Source organism: Puntigrus tetrazona, chromosome 10, assembly GCF_018831695.1.
Source record: "Puntigrus tetrazona isolate hp1 chromosome 10, ASM1883169v1, whole genome shotgun sequence".
Lineage (NCBI taxonomy): Eukaryota > Metazoa > Chordata > Actinopteri > Cypriniformes > Cyprinidae > Puntigrus > Puntigrus tetrazona.
In genome coordinates this window covers 13236173-13253936 of record NC_056708.1, presented here as the reverse complement: position 1 = coordinate 13253936, position 17764 = coordinate 13236173, and the positions used below count along the sequence as shown (strand labels likewise).

Sequence of the window (17764 nt, the reverse complement as noted above, 5' to 3'; positions counted from 1 at the left end):
ATTATATTTTTTTAAACATATTTAAACTGAAAACAGTTGTATTAAATTGCTATTGTAAATTGTAATATTTCATAATATTATTTTGATAATCTTCAAAAATCTTTTTATTTCATTTTCACTAATAATGATTTAATTAATAATTATTTTAAACTTTCAAGACTGGTAGTATCATATTAATAGAAGAATTAAATCTACTAAATACACTTATAATAATTAGAAAACATCAAAAGACTCGTACCAAGAAATATCCCCGTGGAGTACCCTTTGGCTGTTGGTTTTTCCAGCCTATCAGAGTGCAGAGGAAAACACACTCCATTTCTCCCGTAATAGTTCCCAAAAACATCTTCATTTAACAAGGGAACAGCTGCTATGACAAATCCCAGAATCCAGATGAAGGCCAGAACCAACACTGTCTGTAGCTTCCCGGGCCGCAGATGGCTAAACGGGAACACAATGACAAGGAATTTCTCTAGTGTCAAGTAGGTGAGGAGGAGAACAGATACTTCAGAGGAGAGCATGGCGAGAAAGCCAATGGTTCGGCATTCCACGCTATCCATCCAGATAAGAGCGTTCCGGTTATATTCACCCCGGAATTTCACATCAAATATCCCCAGGAAGAAAAGATAGACTCCCATCAGACAGTCAGCAACTGAAAAACATTAAAGCAAAAACAATGACAACAATCCTCAAGCATGTGATACAGTGCTTAGCATAAACGGGGAAAAAAAAACCTGTAGCCTTCTACAAATAGAAATAAGAAGAAATCTGTTTAAAGATGTGCCACACTCTCAGACAAAAAGGTACAAAAGCTGTCACCGGAGCAGTACCTTTTCAAAAGCTACACTTTTTTTACCTATTAGGTTTTAACGTGTACACTTTATAAATATTAAAATGCACCTTTAACCAAAATAGACCCTTTGGATACAAACATGTACCTTATGAAAAGGTACCGCCCCAGTGACAGCTTTTGTACCTTTATTTCTGAGAGTACAGCCATAGAAGGATGAGCACCAACTGAGACAAACGTCTGTACTGATTCAGAAATCATTATTTGTGGTATGATCGTCCATTATTTTTTGTTGTACCCTCTAGTCACAGGCTAATTAAATTGATTTAAAACAGTAGTGACTAGGCCCCTGCTGCGTCGATTTCTGTAATGGATGTAATGTAATGAATGTTGACAGTGCAGATTCTGTTCCTCACCACCAATATAACAACAAAAACACAGAAGTGGTGTTGCTTGCCAGTTTATTATAGGCCTATCTTTCCTGAGAAGGTGTGAATCATTTGACAGCTGCTCTTTTCCTGCTTCTACCACACGTCAGTAAACTTAGGAAAACCGCAGCCGTCACAAGCTTATGAGCAAAGGGAATGTGTTTAATGTGAGTGATGTATTAACGTAACCTTGTTCCAACATCATGAATCAGAGGCAATGGTACAGCCATCTGTGGTAATAGGTGACCGTTGATTCTGGCAGCATGGCAAAGGTGAGCAGAGGGACGCTATTAAAGCCAGCGAAGAGTTGAAGGAAAAGGCCAAGCACAGATAGAGACCGTGAACTGTGACAGCCCTCTGTGATCACGCTGGCCTTCATCTGTCTAACATCATTGGTATCATGCATCTAAACAGGCTGATCATTTGATATAAACGCTCAGTGAAGAAGCTGAAACTCGACCGATATGAGCTAAGTTAAAAAAATATATATTTTAGTTACAAAAACCCATCGATCTAAGACATGTGTTAACCTCCCGTAGGTGTATAGATTAGTGTAACGATGGATATATGGAGCTTTAAAATAATGGCCACTATCCAACAGCATTTCCAAGCTTAAATAAACTTATACAGTGTTTGTCTGAAAGATGAAAGGAATATTCATTTTTGGGTGAACTAGATTTTTAAAAGAAGGGACTGTGGCGTATCAGTTATAGCCATTGCTTCTGCATTCGTGGACGATGCAGACAAACCAGGATGAAGACAAGGGAACTGACTTTGAGAGAAAAGCAAGCTATTTGAATGCTCGAAGAAGAGGAAGTCTATTTAACAACAGCAGTTGATGACAGACAAATTATAAATGCTATTAAAATGAAACTATAATGTGTGTGTAAAAGCACCAAGGACCTCCAGAATGCTGGGCAGATGCTCTGTCATTCTACCATGAGCAGGAGTTACAGAGGCTACACAGCAAGATGCAAACCTCGGACCAGCACCAAAAATAGAAAGGTAAGCTTAGAGTTTTAAAAAAAAGCCACAAAGGTGAGCCAGTAGAGTTTTGGAACTGACTTTATGGACCGATGAGATAAAGATGAACCTTTATCGTGATGGGAAAGCAAACGTGTGGACATAAAAGGCAACTGCAAATTATACAACCTCGTCTGTAAAGCACGGTGGAGGCAGCGTCATAGCATTGGTGTCTCTGGAACAGGCTCTCTCAGTTTTAATGATGACAATGTGTGATGACAGTAGCAGAATGAATTTGGAATGGAACAATATCAATATTCATCAAAATGGCACCAGAATCATCAGAAAACAGTTCATATTGGATCAGGACAATGACCTAAAACACTGCCAGTTCAGTTAAGGAGTTTATCAGGTCAAAGTCTGAGATTTCCCAAAACAATCTCCAGATTTAAATCTGACTGAAGATGAGTTTCTCCAGCTCAAGGGGAGACTAAAGGCAGAAACTCCTCGAAACAAGCAACAGTTGGTGTTGGACCTATTCATGGGAAAAGCTTTTCAAAGGATGAGACCAAAAGGCTGGTGATGTCTATGGGATTGCAAACTCACTTCTGGGATTGCACACGACAAAATATTAGCTTTTGATCTTTTACATCGTTCAAGTTCAACTGTCCCAATACTTATGCTCACATTAAATAGTAGGATGGACTCTAAAAGTCCTTTCCTTTTTATTTGGCAAAAAAAGTATGTGTTGAAAAAGTTAATAATAAAATAATAATAATAAAATAATAAAATGTAATAGTAAACACAAAAACAACATGGGATAATGTATCTTAATTATTACAAGTAACATGAGAAAGGTTTATCTTCAATGTTCATCTTACCATAGAATACGTCAATTACACGTATATATATATATATATATATATATATATATATATATATATATATATATATATATATATATATATAATTATTATTTCAAATTGCTGACTTAATTATAGCAAAAGATTTTTGCTGGTAAAAATGCATTACAGAAAAAAAGAACCCATCGAGCGGCAATCCGTGCTCTATCCATGGAAAAACTACATCTGAAGTTGTTCGGTACATCAGGAAGTGATCAGACTGTGGAACGGCCTGTAACTTTACCCATTAAATAAGTTCAAAAATGCACATAACATTCAGACGATCTAGCTAATGAAGATAAATGAACTGTCACTTACTAAATAGGATTATAGATAAATGCATAAACACACGAAAATGCTCAAACACACACACACACACACACACACACACACACACACACAAAAAAAGCAGATCAAAACAAAATGGACTTTACTGTCGGCTTCCATTATTCAGATAAATGCTCTTGTTACCCTTGGCTTTCCCACTAATACCCCCATTCATGAAGGCAGCATAACTGGGCACAGTTTCTTTCCAAGAAAATCCTCTCTCTCTCGTAAAATGTCTAGCCAAACGTTTTTGGAGTTATTTCAAAGTTTTGGAATTTTATGAGACTGTTACATACAGATGACAGTGTGAGTGACTTTACTTTGTGTGGGTTGCAAAACCTAAATTTTAAAAATAATAATATAGCTATATTACATAATGTATATAACTATATAGTTTAATATAGCTATATTAAAACTTAATAATAAATTAAATTATAATAATATAAATAATATACATTTTAATTTAATTATATATATATATATTTTTAAATAAATATTATTACTACTACTTCTGTATTTATACTGTATACTATTACTACTATATTTCATCAAACATTAATAGTTTCCGCTGTACTCACAACACAAGACTTTGATGCAGGCTGCATGCAGGTTGTTCTCTGCTCTAATGAAGGAGCGCATTCCGATAACAAAAAGATTTCCGAAGCAGGTGATGAAGGCCATAACCCAGACGGACACCCTCAGAACCAGGCTGGCTAACAGGTCTTCCACTGATGAAATGCCATCTGTATTAGGTTTACATTTCCGAACATGTGGGGCATAGGAACAGTACTGAAAATCCTTAAAATATCTAGAAAAGACACAGAACAGATTACAAGCTGTTTTTGCAGATTATTACACGGACCACACAATGAGAGGTACGTACATGTGGGACAGATTTCCCATCGAAAGAAACATCTTGGTGGTTATATCAGGAATTTCAATGCCCTCCAGACTTCTGTTAAATAAGAATGGATGTTTTATTTCACGACACCTACTAATAGGGTCTTAAAAACATTCTTTTGACAGGCAGAACATGCGGTGCTGATACTTACAGAGATTCAAGTTGAACCAGGTGATCGAAGTGACTGTCATGAATATAAAGTGAAGGATTATGGGATATGTTCCTGCAAATATCAAATGGAGTATGTCAGCCAAAAATGGTAATTTTGATTATTTATTGATCACATTATAAATATGTTTTTCTTTTCTTTCTTTTTTTTTTTAAAGAACCGCTTTATAGCTCTTGCTATCCATCGACAGTTGATAGTTACCAAGAGCTTTCAAGTTCCAAAAAAAACATCAAAGTCTCCTGAAGACCATCAGTTTTTTGGCATTTATTTTGGCTATAGATGAGCTTTGGTGAAATGTGTCTGTTCCTTGCAAGAAGGTGTCCGTTCCATGGAAGAAAAAACAGCATACAGGCTTGGAAGGACATGAGGGTGAATGACGAATGACACATTTCTTTCCATATTAGAATACCCTTTTCAAAACATTACTTCACAGTATTGCAGTGCCGTTTATTGCTTTGCATGCAATTACCAATTTAGCGCTTTTAAAATAATAAACTATATATGACTGATATGCGCATGACTCACAATTTCTGAAGATATCGTAAACTCCTGAAAATGTTTATAGGAAGATCAAAAATTCCGTTGCAAGACAAATCTCTAAAAAACAGGAAGGAGAAACAAATACATCAGTTTTCAATTTATGTGAATAAAGTCATATCAGTTATGATCTCACTGCAGAACGTTTAAACTAAATTATCACACTCAAATTGCAAGATTTCACATCCTTTCCAGATAATGCTCTCTGGTACTCACAGTTCAACCAAAGATCCAAGAGAATGAAAAGTGTTTTCTGGAAGGATCTTGATTTTATTGTCATGCAGTGATCTGGACATAAAAAATGGAAAGAACAAACTTTAATGTTACTTTACATTGAGACTAAATCATTCGCATTTTCACTTTTGTGGAAAGCCTCGAAGAGCAGCGAAACAGCCACATGATAGCAAAACCGTACTGCTTTCTGCTGCATTTTTCTTCCAGCAAGGGCAAGCTGACCCTATTTGCAGAGATACCCATCTCTCCCTGAAAGTCTCATTTAAGATATGTCTCACACTTCCCCACATCTATTACAAAAGAGAATGGCACGTCTTAATAATCAACTAATAGAACCTTGAAAAAACCTCACGGAAGGGGTATTGTTGCCGTGAGAGACATCAGTCTGTCCACATAAGGCAACAATGACACTGACAAAATCCTTCTGTCATCACATCGTTCCCGGGAGCCATTCTGCTTTCTTTTTCTACAGTTTTCACATCAAAACCATGGCTGCAAAGGAGCCAAATTCACAGGTGCTCTGTGAGAAAGTGGGATTGGATCCGCTATTTTTTGCTATTCCCAAAATATAAAAGCTAGTCAGCCCACGAATAAACATCCCTAGATGAAAACTGCAATCCAGATCAATAGCTTTTTTCCCCAAGTAATATCAGCATTAAACTCTATTAATTTGCCCAAAACAAAATGAAAAAGAGAATATACAGTCTATAAAAAGAAATCATTCAGAATTATCCCTAAAAGGAAGAGCAGATGAAAGTTTGATGAGCAAACATCTTAAGTAATAACATAACTGAAGACCTTTCAACATATTAATCACAAAAATGCTACATCTACAGACCAAAACACACACACACACACACACACACACACACACACACACATATGTTAATCAAAATAATCCATAAATTGTTTTTATTTAACATTTTTAGTTGTTTAAATAAAAAAAAACTAATAAAAAAGACTTCATGATACACACAACCGTCAGAATGGCAGCATGTCATGTCAAATTAAGATGATTTCAAAGATGATGCAAGGGCATCAAGCTTTGTTCTTCACTTTTAAACACATGAAGACAGACACTAACATCCTGATGACTAACCAAGAACAAGCATTTCCTTTTAGAATTAATAAACCGAGGATTAAAAAAACATGCCTTAGATCCAACACTTACATCGTAAACTAAAACGGACATCTGTACACATTCAATTAAATGGACTATTAAATCAAACTCACTGCCATGTTGCCATTATAAATCATGCTGGGATTAATGTGTGCAGCCATCATACAAAATCGTACGAAACCAACTACTTAGACTTTACAGTGGATTGTGGCTGAGGGTAAATGCACATCAAAATACTTACAGCACTGTGAGCTCTGTGCATGTCTTCAGAGTGGAGTAATTCAGCAACTCAACGTGGTTCTCAGCGAAATCCCTGCGAGGAAATACAAGCCGAGGAAAATAAAAAAAGCTGTAAACTTAAAAAATACTTAGAAGTCCTGACTCATGGACATGAGAGGAAGACAACATTTGCACTGACACCTGGGAAAACCCATCCCATTGCTCTGCCTGCAACAACAAAAATAAATCTGATCAAGAGCCATGGGTGCTCGACAACTACATGAATAATCAGTGTGCCTCGTGCAGAAATTGTTAATTCGACGAGCGCCTCGTCGAGAGGACGGGCCTGACTTTGATAGTACTGCTGCTAGTCTTTCTCTCAGAAATGGCTGGAATGGCAGATGGCAAATTGTCATTCAGCGTTGAGAGTTTTGCAGCATGAGTGAGCTGCTTGCATAGGTAACATCAAAAATCACAGTGACCCTGCTGATGGCCATTGTCAGTCTCATTTTTGCGTTGACTATAATTACCGGAGTGCACTGTTCACAGAAAAGCTGAAAATTAGTCCTAAGTGCTCATCACGAAGAGAAAGACGCATGAAAATACACAAATGACACATCTGGCAAAAGATGCATGCGCTTTGAGATGAGTTTTCATTGTTAACTTAAGCTGTGTGACACGGTCAATAGAGCTATAGTAAGACCTTTGACTAAAGAGCAAAAGCAGTTTAATCTGGCCTATAAATGCCCACTTAGACAGGAAGAGGGTGCCTGGCTGATACAGTATGTTAAAGAACAAATTACAGCTTGTTTTGTTCTCACTAACATGAAAAACTGGCAGATCTGGAGATTAATTCATCCTCAAAAGCACTCGTTGTATCACCCGGTACCTCGTAAAAATGACTTGGTTTCCAAGTAAATTGATAATTAAACGCTGTGTGCACTTACTCCAGGAAGCTGCTTAAAACTGGCCAATCAGATTAGAGCTCGCCAGATAGAGAAATACTTTCCAGTTTTGTGTGCAATATGCATCAGATGGTCAGTAAATTAGCCTAAAAATAAAGGTGCTTTGCGATGCCATAGAAGATCCTTCAGATTAATAAAATGTAGGAAAGAGATGGTCCTTTAAAGAATGCTTGACATAATGGTTCTTTGTAGAACCAAAAATGGTTCTTCCGTGGCTTCATTGTAAAGAACCTTTTGAAGCACCGTTATTTTTTAAAAGTGTGTGGGGCGGTCCGTGAGTGTCCTAATCAGATTTTAAGGTAATTGTTGACTATAAAACATGTTTTTGAATGAGTGTGGTCTTCACTGCAAGGTTCACTGGAGCAAAGAAACCGCTGACAGCAGCGTAAGCTGTATAAAGTGTTTTTTCTTGGACAGCTATGGAATTGTGCTGAGTGCTGATCTGATTTATATTGAGCAAGATTTGCTAAATTCAAACCTACCTCGTAGCAAAACTTTAGAAAGAATTACGTTGTGTATGGTTTGCACTCTTTCTGTTCGTTGATCTTAGAATTACCTATTCAAATAAACCAAAGAGCCACATGACTAATATACTAATGGACATGCAGGTATAAACACACATACAGAGATGTGCAGACGCTTACACAGCTGAAACCTTCCCAGAGCACTAAATCTTTCCAGAGAAGTCAGCTTGATATGTCGGGGCCACTTAGATCAGAAATAAATGCTGTGTTTCTTACTCTTTCTAAACAAGACGCACATGTACAGACACACACAGAAGTAAATGGACAAAACAAGAACATTATTAAAGTACCATACATAAACAGTTGTAGCTTAGCTGGTTCTGTCATTGAATTAGAATGATTTAATTACAGCCAGGCTTACTGTGAGCCCCATGATGCCTTACACTATTACAAACCCAGCAGAGCTCTTTTTTATTTCCTCTAATGAGCCATAACAAGTTGAACGTGAGCCAGCATTAAATTTACCCTTTGATATCACATGTCAAGTACAGTGGATGGTTATCTAATCTAAGTCATTGGAGCCAATCTGTGACATCATATGACGCCTTAATCATAATACTAGATACATTTTGTATTTTTGTCACAGCCATCTACTGGAGTGCCCTTTTCAGTCACCAGAGGGCACTCCTTTTGGATTTTTGTTTGCATCTTCTGGACTTCATTTCCCATAACCTCATGTACTGAGTATTGTTTCTTTACTGTCAGCTGTTTGTCATTTATCTATTAGCTAAACTATATACCTTTCTTAATGTGTCTTTTGTTGCATCAGTATTGCGTTCCGTTCCTTGTGTTTTATGTTCTCTATTTTTGTGGGTTCCTTATGTGGATTATTGTTTTTGGACTTTCAATAAAAGTTGTAATTGAATCTTCTTGTTAGGGAGCATTTTGTAACAGAATACTGACACCACTTCAAGTTTTTTTTTATCACCTTTTGGATACCCAAATTTATTCTTCTGGTTCTAAGGAGTGGAAGGCACGACTCCAGATGCTGGCGGCTCTTCGTCAACTGGGGATGGGAGTAGGAGGTCTTGCACAGACTTTTTGGATTTTGGCGGTACGACTGGAACTTTGTAATTCTGAGCTCAACAAGATTTTTAACGAATGTTTACGCTTTGCCTCTGTGGGAGACTGAGGGACTGAAGACTCTTAACTTTCAGGGGTTTATCTCAGTTAGTGCAGTTCAGTGGTCCAATCTGGGCAGTCTGTGCCTGTTGCAGAGAATATTGAGGCTTCATTATCTTTATCTCGCAAGCAGAGATTGAGAAAAAAGCGTGCAAGGCCTACTCCTGTTGATCCAGAGCCTGCTCCAGTCCAGAAGCCCTGAGAGACCACTCGTGAACCCAGTTGATGAATCCAATCATAGAAGGGAGCTGATTCTTCTGGTCTTTTTTGACACTTGGCAGAGCATCTGGATCCCGCTCCTTAAAAGGATCGTTCACCCAAAAATTTTATTTCTGTCATTAATTACTTGCCTTTGTTCCAAACACGCAAGACCTTCTGAGAGCTCTCTGACTCTCCTGTAGACAGCAATCTAATTACCGCAATCATGTGAGGCATTTCTTGAGCCAGAGGGGGGCACAAAAAAAAATCTGCACAAAAATGTTATCTTTTTGTACCTGCATCAGCAAATTTTATATGAATTTTAAGGACTATGTATTAGAACAATGTCCTACCTTAGTGAAGGGCTAAACTGCATCCACCAGGCATGTCTTATCCAAATATATGTGCATGTTAAGTACTGCAATGTTCGAAAGTCTCTTTTAACTTTTTCTCATACGTCTTCAGTCAGTGCAAGCAAGAAAAATTTATTTTGCGTGATGCGCTGTTCATCGGCAAAGTCAATTGCTTAAAGAGATTGCCAACGTTTATTAGACTGCAGATTTGACTCTTTACAAAAATGAAAAAAATCGACTTGTCCTATCTACAATAGCTTTGAAAAGTGACCATAGTGATGGCAAATAAATGTCAGGTCCTCAGTGGAGTACATACTAGACCTGAGGATGTTGTTAAGTGCAGTTAAGTGTTCGTGTCATTTTCCTGAAATCGCTCACGGATCAGCAGTGTACACTGAAATGCAACTCCTTGTAATGATCCTGTTCCAAGTCTGCATTCGGTCCAGGCATCATCAATCTCCTCCATGGACACTGAAGGCTACGGTTGTTTTTATCGCACAAGTCGACTATAACCTACTAAAGCCGGTCAGTTCTCATTGTTATCAAGTATGGCCTTGAGAGCCTCTGATTCACCATCTGTTCTGTCAGTCCGATGAAATCCGATGAATGATTCATGGACAGCAAGGTCTCTGTCAACATACATTAAAAACACTGCAACTTGTTCATGCCTACTTATGCCTTGCATTTCATCTGTAATAAGGGCAAAAGTTGTGGCTTCATGCACTCTCCTTATGCTTGCTATGGACATAATTGTATAAATTTATATTTTTAATTTTGTATGAATTTTGAATAGTTGGTCAACCAGTTGGCTGTTAATGTCCCTTAAATCCAGCAGCTCTAAGAAAATTCCAAGATTATGTTTTTCACCGGTTTCGTGACTTCAAAGAGCAATACAGGAATGTTCTTGTCTGCTCACTGCTGATTTGAGAGCTGGCACTTCTTGTTTTACGAGTCTGTTGATAGCTTTTCATTTTTAACCCTGCATAAATGTGCACAGAATTTTTCAGACATCTAACATTTTCTGACATCGGTTTACAGCAGGATTTCTCCTCTTCCAAACGAGTGACACTTGACTGCTCAGTTACCTGTCCTCCATCAGCTTTTTTTGTTTTTGCAGGAATCCAGTGTATTGGGGTGCTTAGCCATTTTGTCTAATCGATCATCTATTTCCATAACAACAATTAGAGTTGGGCAATATAGTGCACAATATATTCATGCGCATCTTGTCAGTAAAGCCGTTTTTTTGATTAGCCATAAATTGCTCTGCTCTGGGCATTAAATGTCGCTCCATTTGGAGATTTACCGCTAATCAAAGAACTGTCTTTACTGACGAGATATATTGCAAAGCCCTACCAACAATGATAAACTAATGAAAAAATGTATGACATTTTGGAGAATATCCACTGAACGTAAACAATGTAAGCTAATAAAAAATAACGTCTAATAAAAAAACAGCATTATTATTATATTATATATGTTATCCAATTAAAATGTATGTATATTCATTACTAAAGCATAAAAGTAAATCTTTGCTTGATGATGTACCCCACTTTCCCCTTCTGTAATAAGTAAAGTGTAAATGATTTTATCCTCTGCCTTGTCCATGCAAGAGGTGAAAAAAGTGTCAATGACAGGAAATACTCACAGCCACCTAAGCAAGGGCATGTGTTGACAGAGACTTGAGTCGGGCAGCCGCGTAAGGGATGTGTTCACCATTGATCTGAAATTAAACAAAGACTAAAATCAACCACCTAAAATGCCAGCACAGCCTAGATGTATAGACTGTCACAGCTAGAGACTTGAAGGTCTTTATGGTAGAAATTCAGCAAACCCCCCACAGCACTTTCAGACTGAATCGGTTTCAAAGGAAAAGCAATCAAGGCTTTCAAGGCTTTCTGCCAGACTACGTGTGCTATTAGATGTCCTCTGTGTCACGAGCATAATTATCTAGAAATTGTCTTTTAAATTAGTTCTTGTAAAGTGAGTCCTTAATTATTGTTAACTAATATATTAATTTAAAAAACCCTCTGAAAGAAGATCATTCATTTAGTCAAAAACACCAGAAAATTAACACATTAACCTTGAACCCAAAACAATACATAATTGAGCTTATTATGCAAATTTAGAGAACAATTTTGTCTGTTCTCATAAGTGATAGATTAATGGAGTACTTATTTTTCAGTGGACGCTTTCACGGATAATTTACAAGGCTGTATTTATTTAATTAAAGAAATAACAGAAAAATAGTCCGTTTCCATATTTACTTTGTTTCACAATGCAGTCAGTGTCGCACCAATATAGATGAATCATTAGAATCAATGAATACACTTCTGTAAATGCAGACTCCTGCAAGCTAAGCTTTTGTACACAATGTCAAAATGCAAACAGAGCCAGGCTGCTGGAAACCATTCGAAAGACATAGTACAGTTATTTCAGTGATTATGGGTATCACGAAGTGAAGTGGTCTGGGGAACACATTCTGAGGAAGCGTATAATCTCTTCAGGGATGACTTCAGATACATATCTTCATTCATGAAAAGTAATCTCAAGAGGGACTGTTCTTTGCAGTGATGCTTATTATCTCTTAGATTTATTATTAGGCTTATGATCTCTTCTGTCATTAGTTAGTTGTCCAACCCTGAGAGAACCCTGTTTTTTATTAAGATGGAGAAAACAATCATAAAACATGATTTAGTGATTCAATTACAGTTGGCGAAAAAAATGCACTAAGAATGCACAAATATGTAAAAAAAATATATATATATTGATATATTTTTTTGTACAATATCCATTTCCTTAATTCAAATGTGTGTAAAAAACATAAAGGAAAAAACATAATATAAATATACAGTAAAGTCACTGGATTTTTGTTGCCGTTTTAATAAAAAATACTGGTTTAAAAAAACAGGTTCTGACAAAATCCAGCTAGGACAAAATAAACTAGTCCAAAATAATTGGACACTGATGATCAGAAAAAAGAAGGAAAAGAAAATAGAAAAAGGAAAAAGTATAAATGAATGAAAAGAGGAAAAAAACAGTTGAGATAGAAATACATTTTCTTTTTGTACTCTAGTCATTTCTGGCACAGTAGTGGAACTGGAAGTCAGAGGACATTTCCAGTGATATTAAAGACATTCTGATGAGGGACTATGTCAATGGATTTCTTACTACTTGCACAAATGACTGCACAGTGGTCTTCAGGCAACCCACATGTTGAAATCAAGAAGTGTAAAATGTTTGCTAGCTTTCTTGTGGGTACAGACAGTTCTGTGCAATCGTGAAAAGATCAAAAACCTATCTCGGAGATGGTTTGCAGAGTTCAGTTGCAAAAACAAAATTTGCTGTCTTTCAGAGTTAATGATCCCTATATTGTTTTTGTCATTACTTGAACGATGTGATGCCTTTCTGTTGACACCCTGTTGAAAAAAAACCGAGCTGGTCTAAAACAGCAGCTATTCTTCAAAACATACCTAACCAGCATATGCTGTTTTGTTCAACAGGGCATCCCCTCTGAGATGCTTTTAACCACAAAACCAACATAAAAGTACTGCCTAAAAGTCCCTGACTTCTCAAATGGTTGTGGGCATTGTGCCACTGCCTTGATTTAGTCTAGGAAGGCACAGGGAAAAAGTAGCCAAATTAAAAGACAATACTGCTCAACTTTAACCTCACGAAACAACATCCTAGAAATAGCTGTCAGACAACTGGACCAGAAACAGGGATAAGCTTGATTATATTTATAATGAAACAAAGTTTGACATTTTCCTGTAAGGACAACTGATTGAACAAAATGCCACAGTGGAGAATCACCATAAAATGTTTTAATACCCCAAGATACTTACAGAAATGTCAGCGACCTCAAACCGATGAACGTATCATGGGTGATGCTTTTAAGTGGATTGTGATCTAAGACTCTGAGGAAAAAGAATAATACAAAACCGAAATGCCTGTTAAAATGTTAAGCACAGGAATACATTGTTAGAAAAGTTGAATTTCAACTGGTCTGTTGTTGTTGTTAGTAATTTTTGCACAATATGAAGAAATATCTTGTTGGCAAATCTTCTTTCAGTGACTGTGCTTGTGTTGTTCTGCATAAATCTGTCCAAACTGCATCTGTGTTTGGCACCCCGAAAAGCCACCCAAGTAATTCTCTATTTCTTTGTGCAAAACCGCTTTCAATTTTCAGCACTTTTCCAGAGCCAAATTCTACTATCTCAGAGCTATTCCACAGAACGCATCTTTTCTGTGTGATTTAGCAAAATTAAATGACGTATGTATTTAACAAGGGAGAGATATGGAAAACAAACAAAAACGTATTACAAAATATGAGATTAAATACTGTGTGAAAATTGATACGTAACAAAAACACACATATGAAATAAATATAAAAAAGATAAAGTAAAAAAAAAAAGTAATGCAATGACTATATATGCCTGATACTGCATTGTTCTAGTTACTTCTTATTTCTGAGTAAACCTGATAAGACAAAAAATCTTCAAAATACACAAATAGTGGCTAATTGCTGATTTCCAGTTTGATCACGGTCTCAGCTCTGTGCCCTTTTTTTATGCAAAGTAGTCAGAAGCAGCCATTTCCCCTTTTCTAATTCATTAAATGTGTTGCAATGCATACTCACAACCAGTCTAATTTGTGTAGATCTCTGAATACACCCGGTCCTAAATAAGATATGTGGTTCTGGCTGAGAAACCTGCACAAAAGATAACATTTAATTATAGACACAGACTTGAAATTGATAAGTAGCTCTGTCCGCCATCAAGGTCAAGCCTTAAATTGTCCAAAAGACTGATTTACAGACATAAAAAGAATAAATTGCCCTGTTAGGAATACGAGCACTGCAAAACTCATTTCGGATTCACACGCCATGCTAAAATCCTTTTGAAAGAATGAAAAACAGATTGTAATAAAAAAGGAAAAGGTACATTTGTAACTGCGTAAGCAGTCATTAATCATGTAGAGCTGACTTGCCCTTATGATATATGACATTGTAAATTATCATCTCAGGATTGTGCTTGTCCTTCCTCGCTTCTGGGACCAGGGAGATCTCAAAGCTGCTGTTAAGGAAAGACATGCTATATGCAAGTCAAAAAGCGTTAAAAAATAAGTGCCCACTCAGCCCTATAAGCAGAGAAGTCTACAGCCTAAAAACGCCATTGTGGTCCACACCTAAACCAATAATACAAGAAGCATCATTAAACACAAGCCACAATCTTCAATATGTTCAGTTCATGTTCTGTCAGAGCATTGTCCAAAGTGATGTACAATATTATAGATCATTTCTCAAAAAGAAAACAACGATATCAAAACACAGACAAAACACAAAAACAGTGCAAACAGAAACCCGTGTCTCGACACGCTGCAGTCTTAAAAGCTGAACGTAAAAAAAATGATCCTTCAGATGTCTTTTAAAGATTTGTAGTTGTGAGATGTGAGAAGTAAGACTGTTCCATCTTTTTGAAGCTGCCACTGCAAAGACCCGCTCATCTCTTTGCTTGTGTTCCTATAAGAGCTCTGACAAGTAAGAGGGAGCTAATCTATTAGAAGATTTATATACAGGAGTTTAAAGTCAATCATATACTGGGACTGGTATAGGTAAGATACAAGGAGATACAAGACCCCATCAAAATTTCAACGGCATCATTCTGTAGTGATTGCAAATGGTTAAAGGCCGTTTGACATACAAAGAGTTTCAATAGTCAGAAATGTATCTGTTTATCAAATTTGAGGGTATTCTCAAATAGTACCCCTAGATTTTTGACCACAGGTTTACAAAAAGGGGTCAACTCACCTAAATGTGATAGATCAGGCAGAGCAGGACCTCCAAACCACACAAATTCTCTCATTCAAATGTAAAAAGTTCACTGACATCCAGGCCTTAACCTCTTTCAAACCATCTAAAGTTCATTTCAGTTCACGAGGGAGTCCAAAGCATTTGCATGATTTTTCGTCAAGGGCAAATAAATGTGCATATCATCTACATAAAAAAGATACAAAATCTCATACCTACGAGGAATTATCCTTAAAGGTAAAATATATTTGGCAAGATCCTCGTGGGACACCACAAATAAATGGGACAGGAGATGAAAATGCCTGAACTGACAGAGAAACCTTTATTCTATAGGAATGATGTAAACAATCAGCGGTAAATCATGCGGTGTTATCCTGAATACTCACTGTGTAAAACAAGGATCACACGATCTATCGTAATGAAAGCTGCAGTGAGAACTATAAGCAAAAGTACCACAGAATGCCAAGAATAAATTAATAATAAAATATAACAAAGAAGACTGTGTACTGCATTGTTTACTGCATTGTTAGGCTTTAAAGCCAGACTAAAAAATCTTAAACACAGCATTTTGGTCCAAAAAAATGCAATTGGCTAAGAAAAATGTTCTCTAAAAAAACCCCCAGAACAATCCAAATTGGCTTTGTTGCACTACAGCATGTTTCAGCAATAATGGCACCATACCAGAATGGATGCCATTAATAATAGACAGAATAATCATCAAAGGAATAATGATAATAAAACTAATATTATTCCATCTGAAGCTTTCATTTCTCATCTCTATTTTGGCTGGAGAGGGCTGAACATCATTCTCTTGACCCCACGCGCTCTCACTGGTTTTTCAAGTTGAAGACTATAAGCAATACCAAAGCAAAAAAAAAAAAAAAAAAACCTTTTTAAAAAGGTGAAAAAGGTGAAAAAGTGAAGAATAAAAAAAGAGAGAAGTACTCACAGTTTTTCTAGATTGAATAGTCCACTGAAGGCACGGCTTGAGACCATCTGAATGATGTTGTTCTGAAGAAACCTGTTCACAAAGACACTCAAATTAGCAAAAATGCATCAAAATGCATGTGCCATTCCAACATTTTTTAACCTAATAAATATAAATATTGTTTTGTTTTGTTAATTAATATCTCATTTTAAAAAGCCTCATTTACAATGTTACTGTGACTCTTACAGTTTACCTATCATCGCACAGACAACATTTTCCTTTCATCTGGCTCTTAATGCCTAAAATACAGTCATCTATTACATGGTTTGAAGGCAAACCAGGCCATAAAACATTAGAACATTGAGTAATGTTACTAATAATAACTGTGTACATGTGCAAGACAGACAATAAGTAATATTTACTTCTCTCTCTACCTATTTACCTCCATGGCTGGATTTTAATTCCGAGAAAGACACACAAACGAGACCTGGGATTATATGCACATGTTATTTGTTAATTTATTTCATCGTTGCATTTCATTATAGTCACCTGAGTGATCTGAGTGCATAAAATGTTAATCTCACAGAGGAAGACACCCCCAGACCTCCTACAAGCCCCTGATGTTTTGGCCCTCATCCCAGATGTTGTCAAATCCCGGAAAATGCCCCTGGCATGCTCCCATTCTCTGTTTTATATTAGCGGTTTTAGCAATAGTAAGATTTGAATGCTGGACTAGTGCCTGTGAGGTTGGAGGGTAAATTATGTCCGCCTGGGGTTACAGTGAACTAAAATTCTGCTGGCTTCTATGTTTGCCATTCATTTTTGTTAAGCCAGAAACTTTAAATGGGACATATGTTGCAAACAGTTTTTAAACATATCTTTTCTTCCCTATGGTAAAAATCCACTTCATTCCATTATTTACACATATATATATATATATATATATATATATATATATATATATATATATATATATATATATATATATATATATATATATATATATATATGCATTCTGGAATGGAGTCTTTTGTAAAAATTACAAAGAGTTAAGTCTGCACCTGTGCCTGCCAACCTTTTACCAACTTTTTGCGACAAAACAAAAGCACCTATAGCTTTTTCAGCTTTTTTAAAAAAAAAAAAAAGTGTAACAAGAGTGATAGAGAAGGATGCCCAGCAGTACACACTGTGAATTAAGTTACTAGTTGCAACTGTTTAATAATCATAATTTTCTGCCATTTCCTGTAACCCTAAAACACAAAACACAATAGCAAAAATCTT

At 36.5% G+C, this 17764-nt stretch overlaps 1 protein-coding gene across 1 annotated transcript in view; it reads right to left on the bottom strand.

The window, feature by feature from the left end:
• The window catches only part of rxfp2a (relaxin family peptide receptor 2a), a 41040-nt gene that overhangs the window by 2722 nt on the left and 20554 nt on the right, over window positions 1–17764 (bottom strand). The window contains exons 6-16 of the mRNA XM_043251057.1: window positions 16505–16576; window positions 14386–14457; window positions 13592–13663; window positions 11395–11469; window positions 6610–6681; window positions 5231–5302; window positions 5003–5074; window positions 4460–4531; window positions 4291–4362; window positions 3986–4215; window positions 239–649 (exon numbers count right to left, since the gene is read on the bottom strand). Coding sequence (XP_043106992.1) covers window positions 239–649; window positions 3986–4215; window positions 4291–4362; window positions 4460–4531; window positions 5003–5074; window positions 5231–5302; window positions 6610–6681; window positions 11395–11469; window positions 13592–13663; window positions 14386–14457; window positions 16505–16576 — 1292 coding nt within the window. The remainder of the gene's footprint in view (window positions 1–238; window positions 650–3985; window positions 4216–4290; window positions 4363–4459; window positions 4532–5002; window positions 5075–5230; window positions 5303–6609; window positions 6682–11394; window positions 11470–13591; window positions 13664–14385; window positions 14458–16504; window positions 16577–17764) is intronic.